General features: G+C 40.6%; 1 protein-coding gene across 2 annotated transcripts; it reads left to right on the top strand.

The window, feature by feature from the left end:
- Nucleotides 1-8,639: 8,639 nt before the first annotated feature.
- LOC122400981 (arrestin domain-containing protein 17-like) lies at nucleotides 8,640-14,830 on the top strand. Of its 2 annotated transcripts, XM_043402796.1 has the most exons (8): nucleotides 8,640-9,109; nucleotides 9,168-9,283; nucleotides 12,373-12,492; nucleotides 12,565-12,779; nucleotides 12,930-13,103; nucleotides 13,399-13,572; nucleotides 14,053-14,278; nucleotides 14,463-14,830. In XM_043402796.1, the coding sequence occupies exons 1-8, from the start codon at nucleotides 9,051-9,053 to the stop codon at nucleotides 14,612-14,614; spliced, it is 1,236 nt and encodes a 411-aa protein (XP_043258731.1). In that variant the 5' UTR covers nucleotides 8,640-9,050; the 3' UTR covers nucleotides 14,615-14,830. The 2 variants fall into 2 exon arrangements, with proteins under 2 accessions (XP_043258731.1, XP_043258732.1); XM_043402797.1 differs by lacking the exons at nucleotides 8,640-9,109; nucleotides 9,168-9,283 and having other exon boundaries at nucleotides 12,041-13,103; nucleotides 14,460-14,830.
- Nucleotides 14,831-15,630: the final 800 nt, after the last annotated feature.

Below are 15,630 nucleotides of genomic sequence, written 5' to 3'. Positions count from 1 at the left end.
GCTTTCGCGATAAAATTGAAACTTATACGTTTGAGCGCACGTTAAGTCGTAAAATAAACGACGCGGCGTGAGTAATTCGTCGTTCGACTAGCGCGATGCAAGGTGGTGGAAAATTTACCGGAAGTTCGTAGTACACACTCGCGGACGGAGATAGTTTCATAAACAACGCTTTCCAATTCTCTCGATGTTGGTACCCCGGAGCGAAACAAGTATTTCACCAGTGGCCCAGTCAGATTTTTATTTGTCTTTCCACGGGAATTTCGCGGCAAATCGGATTAACTAATTTTAGCTGTGACGAGCGTACAGGAGAGTTTCATTAGTAGCAGCGACCGATATGACGAATTGCGAATCCACCGACGCGATATCGATCGACGTTCGCTAAACTGTTTGGACTTTTTGATATTTTTAAATTAGAAAAATAAATCAACGAAATTGTTCAAATTCGAGCGACGAAAAACGAGAATGCAATTAATATCAGAGGGTATTCGTGTAATTCTACGCCATTTTAACGATACAAAATTGTGCTTATTATTTCATGATTTTGGTTTCAGACAATTTTGAAAAATGAAATTTTTATACACTTGTTTTCTTTAAGATCTTGTTGCCCCCCTTGATTTTCCAGGGACAATTCGTTTTATGGAACTCTAACAGGATTCATCTGCCCAAGGATTTATTCTAGCTCAGTTCTTGACTGCTTTGTTCTATTGTTGGTTCTTGAATATTACGTGGCTGTCGATACCTTACATTCGCGAATAATCGTATCTTGACCACCGTGAAGAAACGCTTGTTGTTTGGTCGTTACACATACCAATATTGCGTAAAGTTACAAGGCCCAAAGAGAATGTCGCGCTTTGATAAGACAAAGAACGTGTGGATCGTTACGCAAAATGAAATCTGACATTGAAATACCGTCTGGGACAGAAGGTGTGACGCTGTGTCCAAAATCCAGACACATGGGAATTCAAATGCACCTGCTAATTATTTGGTTGTTGAGTATCTAACGAACCGTAGCTACTCATTGTCCGGTTCGTTAACACCCCGACCCCACATACACCCTGTCCCGCTCGCACACGAATGAAACGAGATAATTGCTCCAGCCAATTGTAACGTACGTGACGTTTTACGTATTTCGTGTTTATAAAATAATGCGATCGACGCAGCAAACGCAACGTTCCCTCGACGTTAACAGGGCCAATTAAAAAATGCTGAATTTCGAAGTACCATTGATTTATAAATACATTGCGTGAATGGGAAATGTTTCTCTCTTTTAAAGGGCAACATTTTACACGTTATTTCTCAATAACCTATTGTTTAACTAACTACGTGCGTTAAAGAACGAAAGGTTCACGTGTTGCATCAAGATTAAAATTAAAACACGATATCACGAATGCGAATACAACGTGCGTGCATTAAACGCGTATGCAAATAATTTACGAAAGTTGTTGACATGCGTTAGCATTCAATTTCAAATAACGTTCACGCGTTTTCCCAATTTTGTATGCAACGACATAACGATGCTTTTAAAAACGAATCATTAAACCGAATGTAATACTTTAATTAGTATCAAGGTTTTGTTTTCGCCCGGGCAGAATTTCAGCGAAGGGAACATCGTTCGTAAAAACAATAACGAGGCCAGCAATTTATTAACGTACTCTTCCGAGCAATTTACACGCCGTTTTCGATGAAAATAATTACTCTGAAAAAGGGTTGCCGCGATTTTACACCTTCCTGGTGTAAAACATCCGGAAATTATTCGAGAAGAACGAATACCGTTATAAATTTAATGAAACGAACGATTACGGTGAAAAAACGGAGACGCTACTTCGGGAAAACCGCACCGCTGCGACTTCGTGTGGATATCCGGAGGATATTACGAGCAAGGGAGCAACGTCGAGGAACCTAAACGAGTCTAAAGTACCCACTTCTCTCCTACTCAAGCTCGTTTCACAACGCGAGCGTAACCGAGTGTTTTCCCCGATGCTTCTTGACCGACTTTCTGACGATTTCGTCGTGGACGTACGTACAGACACGTATACGTACTTACGTGCAACCCCCTAAATTCGATGTGCTTTTGTCGGAAGAACTCCAGGTTTTCCACTGGTAAATCAACCCTTTCGCAAATCATATTCACCACTTTGCACTATAAATTAACCTCGACTTAAAAAGCGATTATAACATATTATTTAAAGAGAATCTACTTGGAGAATTCCAACTACCGGGGATGGTACGTACCATAAAAACATGGAGAATATAAATTCTCGGAACACCATGCACGCATACAAAATGCTAAAATTTCATGCCGTACTTACATACTAACAAAGGGTCTACGCTTAACATTGCTTGTATTTATAATTAAATTTTAAAGTGAAATTTCTCAAGAGCAAAAGCGGTTTCCATGCCCGTGGGCTTTCCTTGCAAGAAATAACTTCTATTTTCAAAGGTAAGATAACATTCATGCAACGGTAGAGAGTTTGTCGAACTATACATCAACGTGTTTCGATAGAAAAATTACAAACGACCTGATGCTTCCACGAAATTCAACGCACACGATAGCACACGGATGCTGTGCAGACTAGCAACACATCCAACCCTAATGCAATTGTTATAGGACTAAGACTCATACTCCCGATCTTTAGTTTAATCAGGCAATACAGTTTGCTGGATACTAAGGCACCCGATGCACCGTGGAATATTGCTGACAGCCACCCAACACGTTCTGGCACGGGTGATGTATTATTAATTACGCCAACATGGAGCTATTAGACCAAGATAATAGCTCGTAATCTCCATGTACTGAGGTAATAGCACATTCAGAAACGTATAGGACTTTCTTCAGTCGACAACCATGCGTATCGTATGCTATTTGACGAACGCATCTAAGGATGCAAAAGGGAAGAACATGTACAACGATCGCTTGCTACTTTCTCGAATTTCGATGAAGACAACTAAATAATCTAAATAAAAAACCGTGATCGAATATTGTTACTAAAATTTTCTATTGCTAGAAGACGTTGTTACTTGAATAAAAGTATTTCTAAATATGTAATTCTACTATAGTATTTTAACTATATAAATAAGACAGTTCTGAGAGACAATCATAAAAATTTATGTTGAACGGTATCGAGAGCAGTGTAGATAGTCCATTGTTAACAGTTCGACAGTCCCGGAGATATGTTCATTTGAGAATTGACAAGGCAGTAAAATTTCTGACGGATTCCTCCGCGGTGGCACTTAGGCGCAATTTCCAGACGATCGCTACAGTCGACTGGTGCAACGCTTTATCTCCGTCTAACGAAGCTGCGGTCCGAGATTGCGGCACGTGGAACATCAGGAACTCGTTAGTGCGTGAAGCATCCAGGTATTCCGGAAACTAACTCCATTTACCAGTGGTACCGCGAACCACGGTACAGAGCAGAGAGGCCAGTCGAATTAGAACGTTCATCCCTTCGAAACGTAATGCCGTTTCCAGCAGCACGCATTGATTTGCGGCGGTTTAGCCGGGACGACGAAACAACATGAAAGTAGACGGGATAACTTTCCGATCCTGCACAGGGAGATTCGCGAAACGAGAACAGAAACGGAACGATCGAGAGGAGAAATTTCTTTCGAATCAAATCAAACTCCGTTCTATTTTCTGATTGACATTTTTTAATCATTGGTAGAATGGCTTGGGAAACCACCGATCGGAAGATTTTACTCCTTGCCACGAAATAGATAGATATCTTCTCTGACATTTGTAATCAAACTGGTATGATCTAGACTTTTGAAAAATTGCTTCGTCAAATACAATTTCGTAAAAGATTTTATAGCATCGTATAACGATCACGCAAAATGGTCGGTTTCTGTTTTGATATACACGGTTACGTGGGGCAAAAATTATGCGATGGCCCGTGTCGGAAGCATATACTCGGAGGGATTGTCAGAGAAAAAGGTGGGCAAAGAGGCGCGGTAATTATTATCATTGGAATTTATGGCGACACCCGGATTACCCTTTCTCCATGTCCAGTGCCGTGGAACTGCAAGAAACTATTATTACCCTGACTCGTGTTTCTTGTTTTGCCGTTCCTCTATCCCGAAGGACCGCGTTCTGGTGAAGTCATAAATCAACCCTCCCAGCCCTGACTACACCCCATCCACGATGTCCAAGAAACATTTCGTCTCGATAGGAAAAAGGAATCGAACGATACACGTGCATCGATGGTAAGAAAATCGAAACGGATTCGTGGCCGTCCCCTGTGATTCCAGTTGATAAGACTTCGGAGCCAGTCACTCGATGGAATCAGAGTTCCCTTAATTACAATTTAATTGAAAGTACGGGCAAGATACGTCGGCCACGTATTGGCCTCCGAGCTCTGCCTGTTCTCATAATCGAATAAACAATTTATTGCTGACAGGTTGATTAATGGGTATGACGACACAATGTAAAACTACTAATTTAGTAGACATTTGATGGGGATTGTTGAGGAATTAAATTTACTATCTTGACGTCCAATGTTTAAAAAGTATCTACATACTTCAGAGGGTGGATCCTGCATATTGAAATACGTAAAAAATATTATATCAATTTCTTTTAAATTGTAAAGACGATCGTTGCAAGAGTGATATTTGTTTCTCAAAATAGTTCACAAATTTCTATTGAGGTTCTAAGATATTTCGTTTTAAAAGTAACGTAAAATTCTATTTTAATTTGATGAGGATATTTCCTACAAAAGCGTTATACTATAGCCGATAGCTTTTATCGATGAAAGTACTTTGACCGTCCTCTTGACATTAATATGTAGTACGTGATAGGGGCTTCACCCTTTAGACTGAAACATCTATTGCGACGGGAGTACGCATTATTAGCCAGGATTAACATCAGGTTTCTGTATAGCAGCTGATAAGGGATATTCGAGAGGATTCGCCGAATACAAAGCGAATGTATAACGAACGCTTACATCAAAGAGATTTTTGTCATTAGAGGAAAAGGCAACGATACCTTTGAACGAGTAGGATGAATAAAAAATGCCACCCGATGCACACACTTAAGTAGAATGTACTAACAGATATCAAGAGATAGACAAAAAGCTTCAGCTTGTCTTCCTTAAATGCTCCCTTTAAAAAAAAATATTAACATTCATTGCCTGTCTCCTGTATATTGTTAAAAAACGTTTGTATTGATTCACGTATTCCGAAGAATCGAACTATTATAATTTAATTTTTGTAGACACAATTTTTAAATAATGTGGAGTTAAAAATATTGTGAGAGTTTTATCGATTGCATGTAATTATATACCTAGAACCTTTTGCTGCACGGTTTGAAACATCTTCATAATTTATTTAATAATATTCTTATCCCATAATAGTTTACAGAGATGGGGGTGATCAACCCTGTATTATATTCTTTGAAGAATTTATCGATTCAACAAAGCCATATTTGTATTCTAAAGGTATAATATTACGCGTTGAAACAAACGCGTAGAATGTAATGGACGTCATTTTGGTCAAGTGAATACATTCGATCCGAAATTACGCTACTTGTAGCAAGGGCCGAAATTAATATCCGGACAACCTAATAATTATCAGTTTACACTCGCGCCGCGTGCGTTCTCGGTGTATGCGCGCGAAATTTTCTTTTCGCGTAACGGCGTTAGGCGAACGAAATACACGGCCGCGGCTTTGAAATGTGCCGATTGTAACTGACGAGGGCTTTTGTGGTAGAAAAAGGAACAAAAGAACCGGCCGCGAGAGTAAATTCACCTCGTTACGCACGAATGGCCCCGTAACTTCATCGCGTACCTTCTTGCAACGCGGTATCAGACTCGTATCTGTGTAGCACGGTAACCAGATATTGCGGAGAATTAATTGCATACGCTTTCGACCGGTATCTCCTGTAATACGGACGACTTTAATTAGCGATCTCCTCCTCGTGCAGTTCTTTTCGAGATAGTAAATCACGTTGCTTCTTGTCTTACACGTAATAAGAAAATTTCACAATAATGCGCGGCTATCGGTGGTCAGGTATCGTTCGAACGTATCGCAAAGAGGTAAGTACCGTGCTGTACAACGTATCCTACACACCGCAATTATTCTTCCACTTTCTGCTCCTCTCGTACCGTTAAAGAAGCTGCGGTAAGTAAATATCAAGGCCTCTCCGAACCTCGGATACTATGTATATCGAATTTCAAACAGTATTTGTGCGAACTTCGTGCGTTCGGTGTTTCATAAATTTATCGAAGGCTATTTTTTAAACCAATATTCGGATCAAAGCCCCGGGGCAAGCGCTAGTTTATCTATAATTGAAGATTCTACGATACGAAAGAAACCCAATCTCGATCGAGACTCGTGCCGCGGCGAAGATCACACGTCTTTAGAAACTAGCCGCGGCTACTTGGTCGTGCCTTTTGACGTGGCACGCGACGCCGCGCATTTCTGCGGAAACTGGCAGCGGCACGTGCCTCAAAGAGTTTAAATATAGGTAGCGGCACAGTGGGCCAGAAAGAGATAGAGCCAAAAAAGAAGAAGAACGGTCGGTGTTAAAGCAGCTCGACGCGATCGGTATTTGATGAACGACGAGTATTCGTCTCTTTCCAAGCTATTTGACAAATTGTTTGTCGAATGACGAGCACACACAGACCGTAACCAAAGCATTTGCTTGTTCGAAGTAAAACGACTACATTAAAAATTTGCATTTTTTCTCAGTTTTGTAAATATGAAAAATGGATACAGTACTTTTGCAATGTTCAAAGAGTCTGTATTTCTTATAGGAGTATACCTAACTCCGTTCAACATGTAAGATGGAAACTTGAATTTTGTAATATTAATTTACATAATACAGAAACGTACAAAATACAAATTATTCGGTACAAAAATAAATTTCACAATATCAGAGTACAGTCAGAGCTTTTCATCTTATTGATTTGCCATCAGGATTGCACAGCAATTACACGATAATCACCGACTAATTACAATTTAATTACAGTGCAATTACTTTGTAGAAGTAATCGCGGCAAATCTAATCAGATTATATTTAACCCATCGGTGAACTACATATTGTCGCGTACAGCATTTAGCTCGTTACTTTGCCGCATCACGCAATTTATTAATAACTTATTGCAGTCTCACAGATACGATGGCTCTTTGCATGAAGGGAATACGTTGCGGTTGCCTAATGCGAGTGACTGCTTCGTACGTAGAGGCAATATCGACGGACAATCACTATAGCGATCGCTCGTAGTTAAGAAGTTAAAAGTAGAATAAGTAGCGATCACGAGCAAAGATCGAGCATTGCGTGACCCGTACGATAAGCGAAGTGAATGAAATACACCAGCAGCTTTACTGGGATATGGATCAATTGTTTCGTACTCCAGGTCATAAGTGTCATACATCCCTGATCGAAGAAGTTCGACATAGATTCCTTAGAATGTCATTTACTAGTCACGACTACGGTCCTATTATACAGCACGTTAGGCTAATGACCCTCAAACAATGCCGAACACTAGCTTTTGCATTTGTAAACAATGTTGTGGAAAGAATCGTCCTCTCGTAAAACAAACAATATCTACATTCGACACTTTTCCTTACTGGCAATGCCAACACAGACATTTCGAAATGTATCAAACTCATTGTTGGGCTACAGCCAATTTCGCTTTGCTACGTGTCCTGGACTATAGACGTACAATTATAGTATTTTACCACTGTCAAAGACATTTTAAAACCCATTTTAAGTCATCATACCGTTATGACGAGCAACCGTACGTAGGTGTCGTGGCACGGATCATGAACGATGAGCTTATTCGCGATTTGTGTGCCTCTGCTCGCGCGGCAAATTAATGCCACAAGAGCTAGTTAAATTAGTGGAATTTGAGGGCGCGATAGAAAGTGATATTTGCTCGTCGCGACAGAACTAAATATATTTAACCCTGGAGAGACCAAAGAGACATATCGAACCCACCAATAAAAAATTCTTAAAAATCTGCTACTTTCTGGAATTAAATCATTTTCTAAATAATAATATCCACTACAGCCCGATTTAATATAAAATTAATTAACAAGACGAACAAACAAATTTTTTAAACGATCCCATTTACCAGCCGAGGGTTAACACGATTGTTTTAGAACGTTCGATGCTTTCGAAATAATTTTTAGAGTAAATCTGTTTTCGTAGAATCTGTTTACAGCTGCAGGACATTGGAAAGTGGATCGGTTCTAAAAATATTAAATTTAATTAACGAATCGTTCGCGAGAGAATAAGGTTGCCGACCTGAAAGGCAAGGGTAATTAGCACCCTTTTCCTACGTGCAATCTTTTTGCGCGATACCGTTGCCTAGGACGTGCTAGCGCATCATCGACGATACAAAAGTGCCAGCGATGCGGCAAAATTTAAACACTGCAAGTGACTCCTCCATGTGATCCTCAATTGATCGATACCGAGTGCCCTTATTACGTTGCCTGTCCTTAATTCGTAGTTACGCCACTGCGGCGTGCATCTACCTGTAAGGAAGAGTTTTCAGTATGACGGGGGTCCTTCGATTATCCGGGCCGAAGGAATTGAAAGAGCAAAGGTTGTTCTCCAGCAGTCGACAAAATGTCGTCGGCGATATTGGCAAACCGACTGACGCATGCGTCGCCGCCCGAAGACTCGTCGTCATTTTGGAATCTTGTCAACAAATACCTCACTGCGTCCTTAACCCGTTAGCTGTGCAAGGTGTCCGTGCAACTGTGCCCTACTCCTCTTCAGTCTGCAACCGGAAGTGGTCTGGCGTGTTACCCACGAACGGCAACAACTCTTGCGATTTACCGGCGTGTCGCGTTCCGTTGAAAAACACGCGTGCTTCCGTACTAACCACGAAACAAAGGTATGGATATTACCTTGGGAATGTTTTGAAATTCGGTGCATCGAGAGTAGTGCGTTCGTTTCGTGTTACGTTAAAAATTAACGCGCATGTGATCCGTTTTCGACGTTGCACGCGATCTTAACGGTACCTGGAAAAGCGTGCTCGTAAATCTGTCCGAGGATATTGATAAATTCAAGATAGTTAAAAGGAACGTTCAAATACACGTGCTGCGCCATGGAGGAGGAAATAGAATCCGGAACCGTCTCGCCAATCATCGCGACGCTTTCCAAAAGGTACGGATAACGTAATTTTCGAGGTTTTTAAAAATAATTTCTATTTGTCTGCGACTAGCATTGGTTTCCAACGCATCGACATCGTTTTCGACCATCCTCAACAGGTATATTACAGCGGGCATCAAGTTTCAGGTAATGTTCACTTGGACGTCGAGGAACCTGTGCAAGCTCTAGGTAAGTTTCTATATTAATTATTTCTTTACGACGAACGAATGTTTTGAAGCACACTTTGTCTACAGTGTCGAGGGGAATTGGGCTACACGAAGGGGAATCAAAGTTTCGTTAAGCTTATCAGGTAGCTGAAAACAGATCACTGCAGATATCCCCGTCGAAGGCGCATCGTAATTAATCCGCGACCACGGTTCATAATTAATTCATTACAACTTTTAGAGTGTCCGAGAAAATATTAGTCATTTTTGCTTCCTGTCATTTTTTTAAATCAAGTATCGAAAACAAAACTATAATTCGCCTAGTGGCTAGTCCAGAATGTAGGTTACCTTCTCGTACAATGGCGCACTTTTTGAACGCGTTGCAACAGACTATAGATCATGCTCGAAATTATGTCTTGTTCTAGTTATCAGTTGGATAATTGAAGTTTTGAATTACGTAATATTTTCCGGGATACTGTAATTATCCGAGGTTCGTTAATATCCGGAAAGGGATGCATGCGTTCGAGTTGGTGGAGTGCGGATGTCCGATTCGGATCGCCAAAAACCGACGAATTCGGGCGGTTCCCGACACATCTCGGGCCGAGTGCTTCCGAAGCAATTCGGTTGCTCGAGATACATAGGTATATCGGGTTCCGCCCGAGTTTGCTGTTTTCCTGACCACCCACCCGAGCTTCAGGCTACCTGCACACCCCTAATTCGACTGCATCCGCTGTCTCTTCAATCTCAGTCGTCCTAGGGGTGGCCGAAATTTGTCCCTGAACGCGGATCGTTCGATTTATCGCTTGCCCTTAACGATAGATCAAGAAGATTACGTGGCAGGGTGGTCTTGAAAATATTACGCACTTTTACGTGCAAAAATAAGTCGAACCGAAAGGACAATATTTTTTAGTTCGAGGCACTGTTTTCGGGATAATTTAATTTTAAAATTTCTCAGATACACATGGAACCTATTGTAAGCACAGTTTATCCAGCGCGTCTGACCATTAACCACTTTTTCTACTTATCTACTGAATTCAGAGTTGAGCAAATTTTATACGCGAACAATGAATACATATTTCAGATTGGCTCGTACAGTAACTTCTATGTACGTTACGAAATGAGCAAAATTGTGGTTTTTATTCGAGAGTAACATTTATTCTGCAGTGCATGTATACCTAATGAATTTTTAAAATCGATTTTCTAGTAAACAAAGCCACGAATGGAAAACCGTTATTCTACTTTTTCGACCATGTTTTTGTGGTTTTACGCAATTATTTGAAACGAAATTAACTCGTCTAAAGTTTTCTCCGTTGAACTAACACTATTTCCTGAGCAATGGTGCATTTCTTTTTAGCAGAGGGCGCGATTCAACAATTACAGTACGACGGATAAAATCATAGATCGTTTAACAATGGAGTAAATTACGATCGCGAAGCGCGCGATGTTTTCTGGGCCACTCTAATGTTTAGTTTCAAGGTTCGGTTGATCGTAAAATGAACGCTGTGCCGCGCTATCTCGGTCTCGAGACATATATCGAAACTAATGCCGTTCAATAGACGCGGGAGAACGAAGAGATCGTGCCTTACTGTAACGAGGCACGACCAACTTTATATTTATTCTCGCGATGTTTACCCTTGTTCGCAATCACAAAAATTTCTCTCCCGTTCGGGTCGAACGCGTGCCAACGTGCCATCGATCGCGTTGCATAACGGGTGACCTAAAACTTTACTGCCTCTATACATGTATATGCCACCAGACGATGCGCTACGCGATTCTGGTGCTGCAGGAACGCTTGTAAAGCAGATAGCTAAGGAAAGTGAAAATTACATTCGTAAATATTTCTAGTGCAATCGAGAAAATCCAAATGACTTTGTACGTGCTAGAAAACAATGTTTACTCGCGTCTGCTGTGCTCTTGCGAATGCTATTAAATACCGTAGTATGTACTTTGCTTACCGATCTGCCCGATTCTAATTAATTCTATTTATTCTTGTCTATGCTATTTAGGTAAATGTTCTTTTTAATTAGTAAATGGTATTTAGTCTACACCTACAGTCACGACGAAGAAAGAATCGACTAGAGAGACCTCCAACCGCTCGTCTCCCACTTTGTAGGGTGGGGATACAGTCTAATTAAAACCACTGACCGTTCAAAATCACTCAATCAATCGTAATATTTAGTGAGAATTAATTTTTTTTTAATTTTATTGTATATTTTCGAATTACGCTGCACGTAATTTAGTTAATAAAATTATTCGTTGCAATTCACGAACGAATATCACCCGGACATCCATCGCTACCTGAATTACCCTATATGTACGTGACACATGGCAGTGACCGTGTTAAAACTCGTTTTATTGCAGGTGACACCATAAACTGGGATTCTGGGACAGTGAGCCTTTCATGTCTGATCTTAATCACGTTTCGTTCCGACAATTAGTCGTCCGGACAATATACGTTGATGCGGAAAATTGAGATCCCTCTCTCTTTTACAACTTTCTAGTTCTACACACCCACGAGACCGTAGGAGCAACACTGCATTAACCACCACAGAAAACATGCCAGTCGAAAACGTTTAACATTAACGACAATTTAGATATCAGCAAGTAAACATTAAAAATAAGCCGAAGATCCCACTTATAGTATTCATTTGTTATCGTTTAAGCAAACCTGGTTTGTTATAGTAGGTACATTTCACATTGCATATAAATTAACCATCGAGTCGATTCTTTCTTCAACGGTAGTTACTCAAGTACTTTTGTCATTGTAGTCGTGTATCGTAAATATGTTTAGAAAGACGAAAATACGATAGCATAGAGCCAGTGGTTCTTAACCCTTTTAAGTAGAAAATTCGGATTTAGAGAAACAGAATTTTAATGATAAACTAAATTAAAAAATTTCTCTGGTCAAAACTAGTACAGTGGCCGTTTATTATTAAAAACAGCGTCAAGTTTCTTACCGTAAGCTCGGAAAGATCGAAAATTTTCTTTTAAATCGCGGTTTCTTTAATCTACAGCGAAAGTTTCGTGCCGCGAGGTAGTTAAGAACCACTGGGACAGAGTATTGGTTCTAATTACTTTGTATACACGTTGTAAATGCAACCTTTCTGCATGCAGGAATTAGACTTAAGTACAAGGGAGAGGCTCAGGTGTATTTCACCGATCGATCGGCTGGGATCCGACGTAAGTTTTCAGCGTTCGAGAGTTACCTCCACGTGGAAACTTATCTCGTGGGTGGTAAGTACACAAGCGTCAAGATTGCTACACGATACTCGATGTCGGATTAATCCCGATTCTCGTCACGAGTAGATGGTAAAGAAAAGTCTATGATAACCAACGGCGTCTACCCGTTCAGCCTAACGCTTCCAGAAAACTTGCCGTGCAGCTTCGAGGGCCGATATGGACGAGTACGGTACTCGATTAGGGCATTGTTGGACGTAACGACCAGTTATCGGTTTTCCACCAATATTATTCCATTCACCGTGGCATCCATTCTTGACCTTAATCGAGATCCTCTCGCTCCCGTGAGTAGGAATCTAACAATGAATGATATTTGCTGTTCAACTGATTTAATTCCGAAGAAGCAAATGCGCTATCGAATTAATGCTTGCCCGTTACGCTTCCCTTTCGCGGGTCCAAGCTATCTTCTAAAACAATATGAACAATCGTTTCAGTTGCCCATAAACGTTCAACACACTAAAGCGTACATGGGCCAAATAGAACCTCTCAGTATGTCTATGTCGCTTCCGGTACACGGTTACGTTCCTGGGCAAACTATACCGATGAGAATAGCCTTGACGAATCCTACCACGATCGTGGTTAAGAAAATCAGAATTGTTTTCAAAAAAGTAACACCGTTCCTTTTGTATTACTTACTCTACAGCATGTCGCCCGACGCTATTTCCGGCATGGCCACGAATCGTTTCGTCCGTCTTCTTTGGAAAAATCAAGTAGCACGTTTTGTTCCACGAGTGCGATGGAAAACAAATATTTGGATTTATTAAAATATCGTTTCGTAGGAATATCTATCGACGATGCGTGTTACCAGGGAAACCTTCTGGGTCATGCCGGAGATATAACACATTTCCTTTATTGAATTTCTATTCTTCCATCGCTTGATCTAAATGGCGCATATTTTCTTAGGTGGTGTCTTATCACTCGACGGAAAAGTCGCGTAAGCATAAAGAGATCATAGTAGAAGTAGAACAACCCGTTAATAAAAACTCCGACACGTACGACGTCACGTTTGACGTTCCTGCAGTACCACCCACAGGGATGATCTACTGCAACATCATCGACGTTTATTACACGCTTAAAGTGAGACTGTCTCAAATTTAGTTGCACTCCATTCGATGATAGAGAACATCGATTAAATAGAATCTTAGCTCTTCGGCACCCTGAACTTTTATGGGAAACATTTCCTATTGCTTTACTCGAGTCATAAATTCCAATTTTAGATACAGATGCACTATTATAATTTTTTTTCGTTCAAAATCGTGACGGTTTTGTCGGTTGATTGCACGAGTCTTTTTATCTTTATCGGGCAATTTCAATATAAATTGAATAAGTTGAAGTATCTTTAAGAGAACTTGGAGATTGGAAACCCATCAGTAATAACGAAAAAAATTGTATAGGTTTTATTGAATGGTCAATAGACTTTTGCAATCATTCGATACGACATGTCGAAACGAATCAGGGTGTTAAGCTTGCAGCTTCGAAACAATTGAACGACGAACACTAACACGCACGCGCATTTATGGCCCGTTTACCCACACAAAGTATTCTTCTTATTAAAAGGTCGAAGCTTGCATAGACGTGAGCGAGTGGTACTACAGAATGTTTCAGAAGAACTTGAAACTGCGAACAAATGTAGTAGTCGGCACGGTACCGCTTCAAAATTACGAGAGTCTTCAAAAAACGATCGACGCGACGGAAGCTTTACCGTGTGCGAGGTCCGTCGAAGAATACGACGACGTTGTTGAAAACTTGAAGAAAGAGGAAATTCGAAAGCCAAGTTTGTCGTGTACGTACGATATTAAACTGTTGTCGTGTCGAAAGAAAAAATCATAATAATCCGAAGGGTTAGGGACGCTTTGCGAATATTTGTTGTTAGTTACTAAAAATAACGCGTGTTTTGTAAACGCGTTCACTTGGAAGGTAGGTCCAATCGAGGCGTAAAAAATAAACTTTGTATTTTTTTCCAGCAGTGCCGCTCTACGAGAAAAGTCAGATATATCGATCCTCAAAACCGGACAGAGACGATCCCACGGGGGATGAAGGTGACAGCGACGGAGAGGTCAAACCGTATTTGCCCATGTATCGCGTGTACAAGTTCAAATCGTCCCGAAAAGAAGGGTAAATAGATACATCGTTGGCTATATAATCACGGAAGAGCCTCGCTTAATTATCGTTCATTGTATCGTTCGAAATTGATGTTCGTCAGCGATGTCTGTAATGGGTCGACGAAATGGATTGAAATTGTTGAAAACGCAAGAGGATATATATATATTGTTGCTTCAGAAAAAAAGTTTTATACATTTACGCGCGCATGAATCGCGTGCAATTTCGCGTTCTATCGACCGACCAGATGCCTTCAGATTTTACATTTGGTTTCTTATTTTCTTACGCTGAAAAATGAAAGTATTATTAAAACGAAAGAAACACTAAGGGCGAGATATTAAAATTCGTTGGGACCAACCCGTGCAGCTAATTAAATTCCATAATTACGCGAGCGACTTGCGAGGAAAGTTATTCTGTAATAATTGTTCGGACCGTGTAATCTCCAATACCATCGGAACGAAGTTTGTGAAACACGTAACAGCATGTACTGCTTTAATATTCAATAAAAATGTTCTCCACTGCTTCGCCTTGAATTACGGTCCATCTTGTTCCTATCCATTCCCGATCGAGTTGCAATAGTAAACTCGAGAAGGTTATTTTTAGAACCCACAGGACAGCACTGATACATTTATGAAAAATTTTAATTCTCAAACAACAACAGAATGCACTTAATATGCAAAAATATAAGAAATACTTAAAGACAACCCTCTAGAAAGCTCCCATTTTATTAATTCTATCAATAAAAACATGAATTTGCATGAAGATCCGCAGTCTAGTCATAATAAACGACTATTCTTTCCTTTCGCGATGGACAAACTCACGAGCAGGAGGATCGATGGAAGTTTATATTTCGAGTTTTTCCCTGATTCAACAGCGTGTACGAAGAACAGGACGTACGAAAGTTCGGGAAGATTGAACGGTGGGTTTCAGGGATCGCGCAATTTACATCGATCATTAAAGCACCGGCAGCTTGCCGTTTCGTAATCTTCTCGACGTATGTAGGACCGAAACGATCTCGTTCGCGTCGCACGCTTG

This window comes from Colletes gigas, unplaced genomic scaffold, assembly GCF_013123115.1.
Source record: "Colletes gigas isolate AHSC1104 unplaced genomic scaffold, ASM1312311v1 Colletes_gigas_Sc00021, whole genome shotgun sequence".
NCBI classification, from domain to species: Eukaryota; Metazoa; Arthropoda; class Insecta; order Hymenoptera; family Colletidae; genus Colletes; species Colletes gigas.
Note: the sequence above shows the minus strand (reverse complement) of the source record. Positions and strands in the feature narration are given on the sequence as shown.

Coding starts and splice junctions, on each gene's coding strand:
- LOC122400981 (XM_043402796.1), top strand. CDS start 9,051: ATGGAGGAGGAAATAGAATCCGGAACCGTCTCGCCAATCATCGCGACG. Junction 12,493..12,564: donor GGAAACTTATCTCGTGGGTG/GTAAGTACACAA, acceptor CGTCACGAGTAG/ATGGTAAAGAAAAGTCTATG. Junction 13,573..14,052: donor ACGTTTATTACACGCTTAAA/GTGAGACTGTCT, acceptor TCTTATTAAAAG/GTCGAAGCTTGCATAGACGT.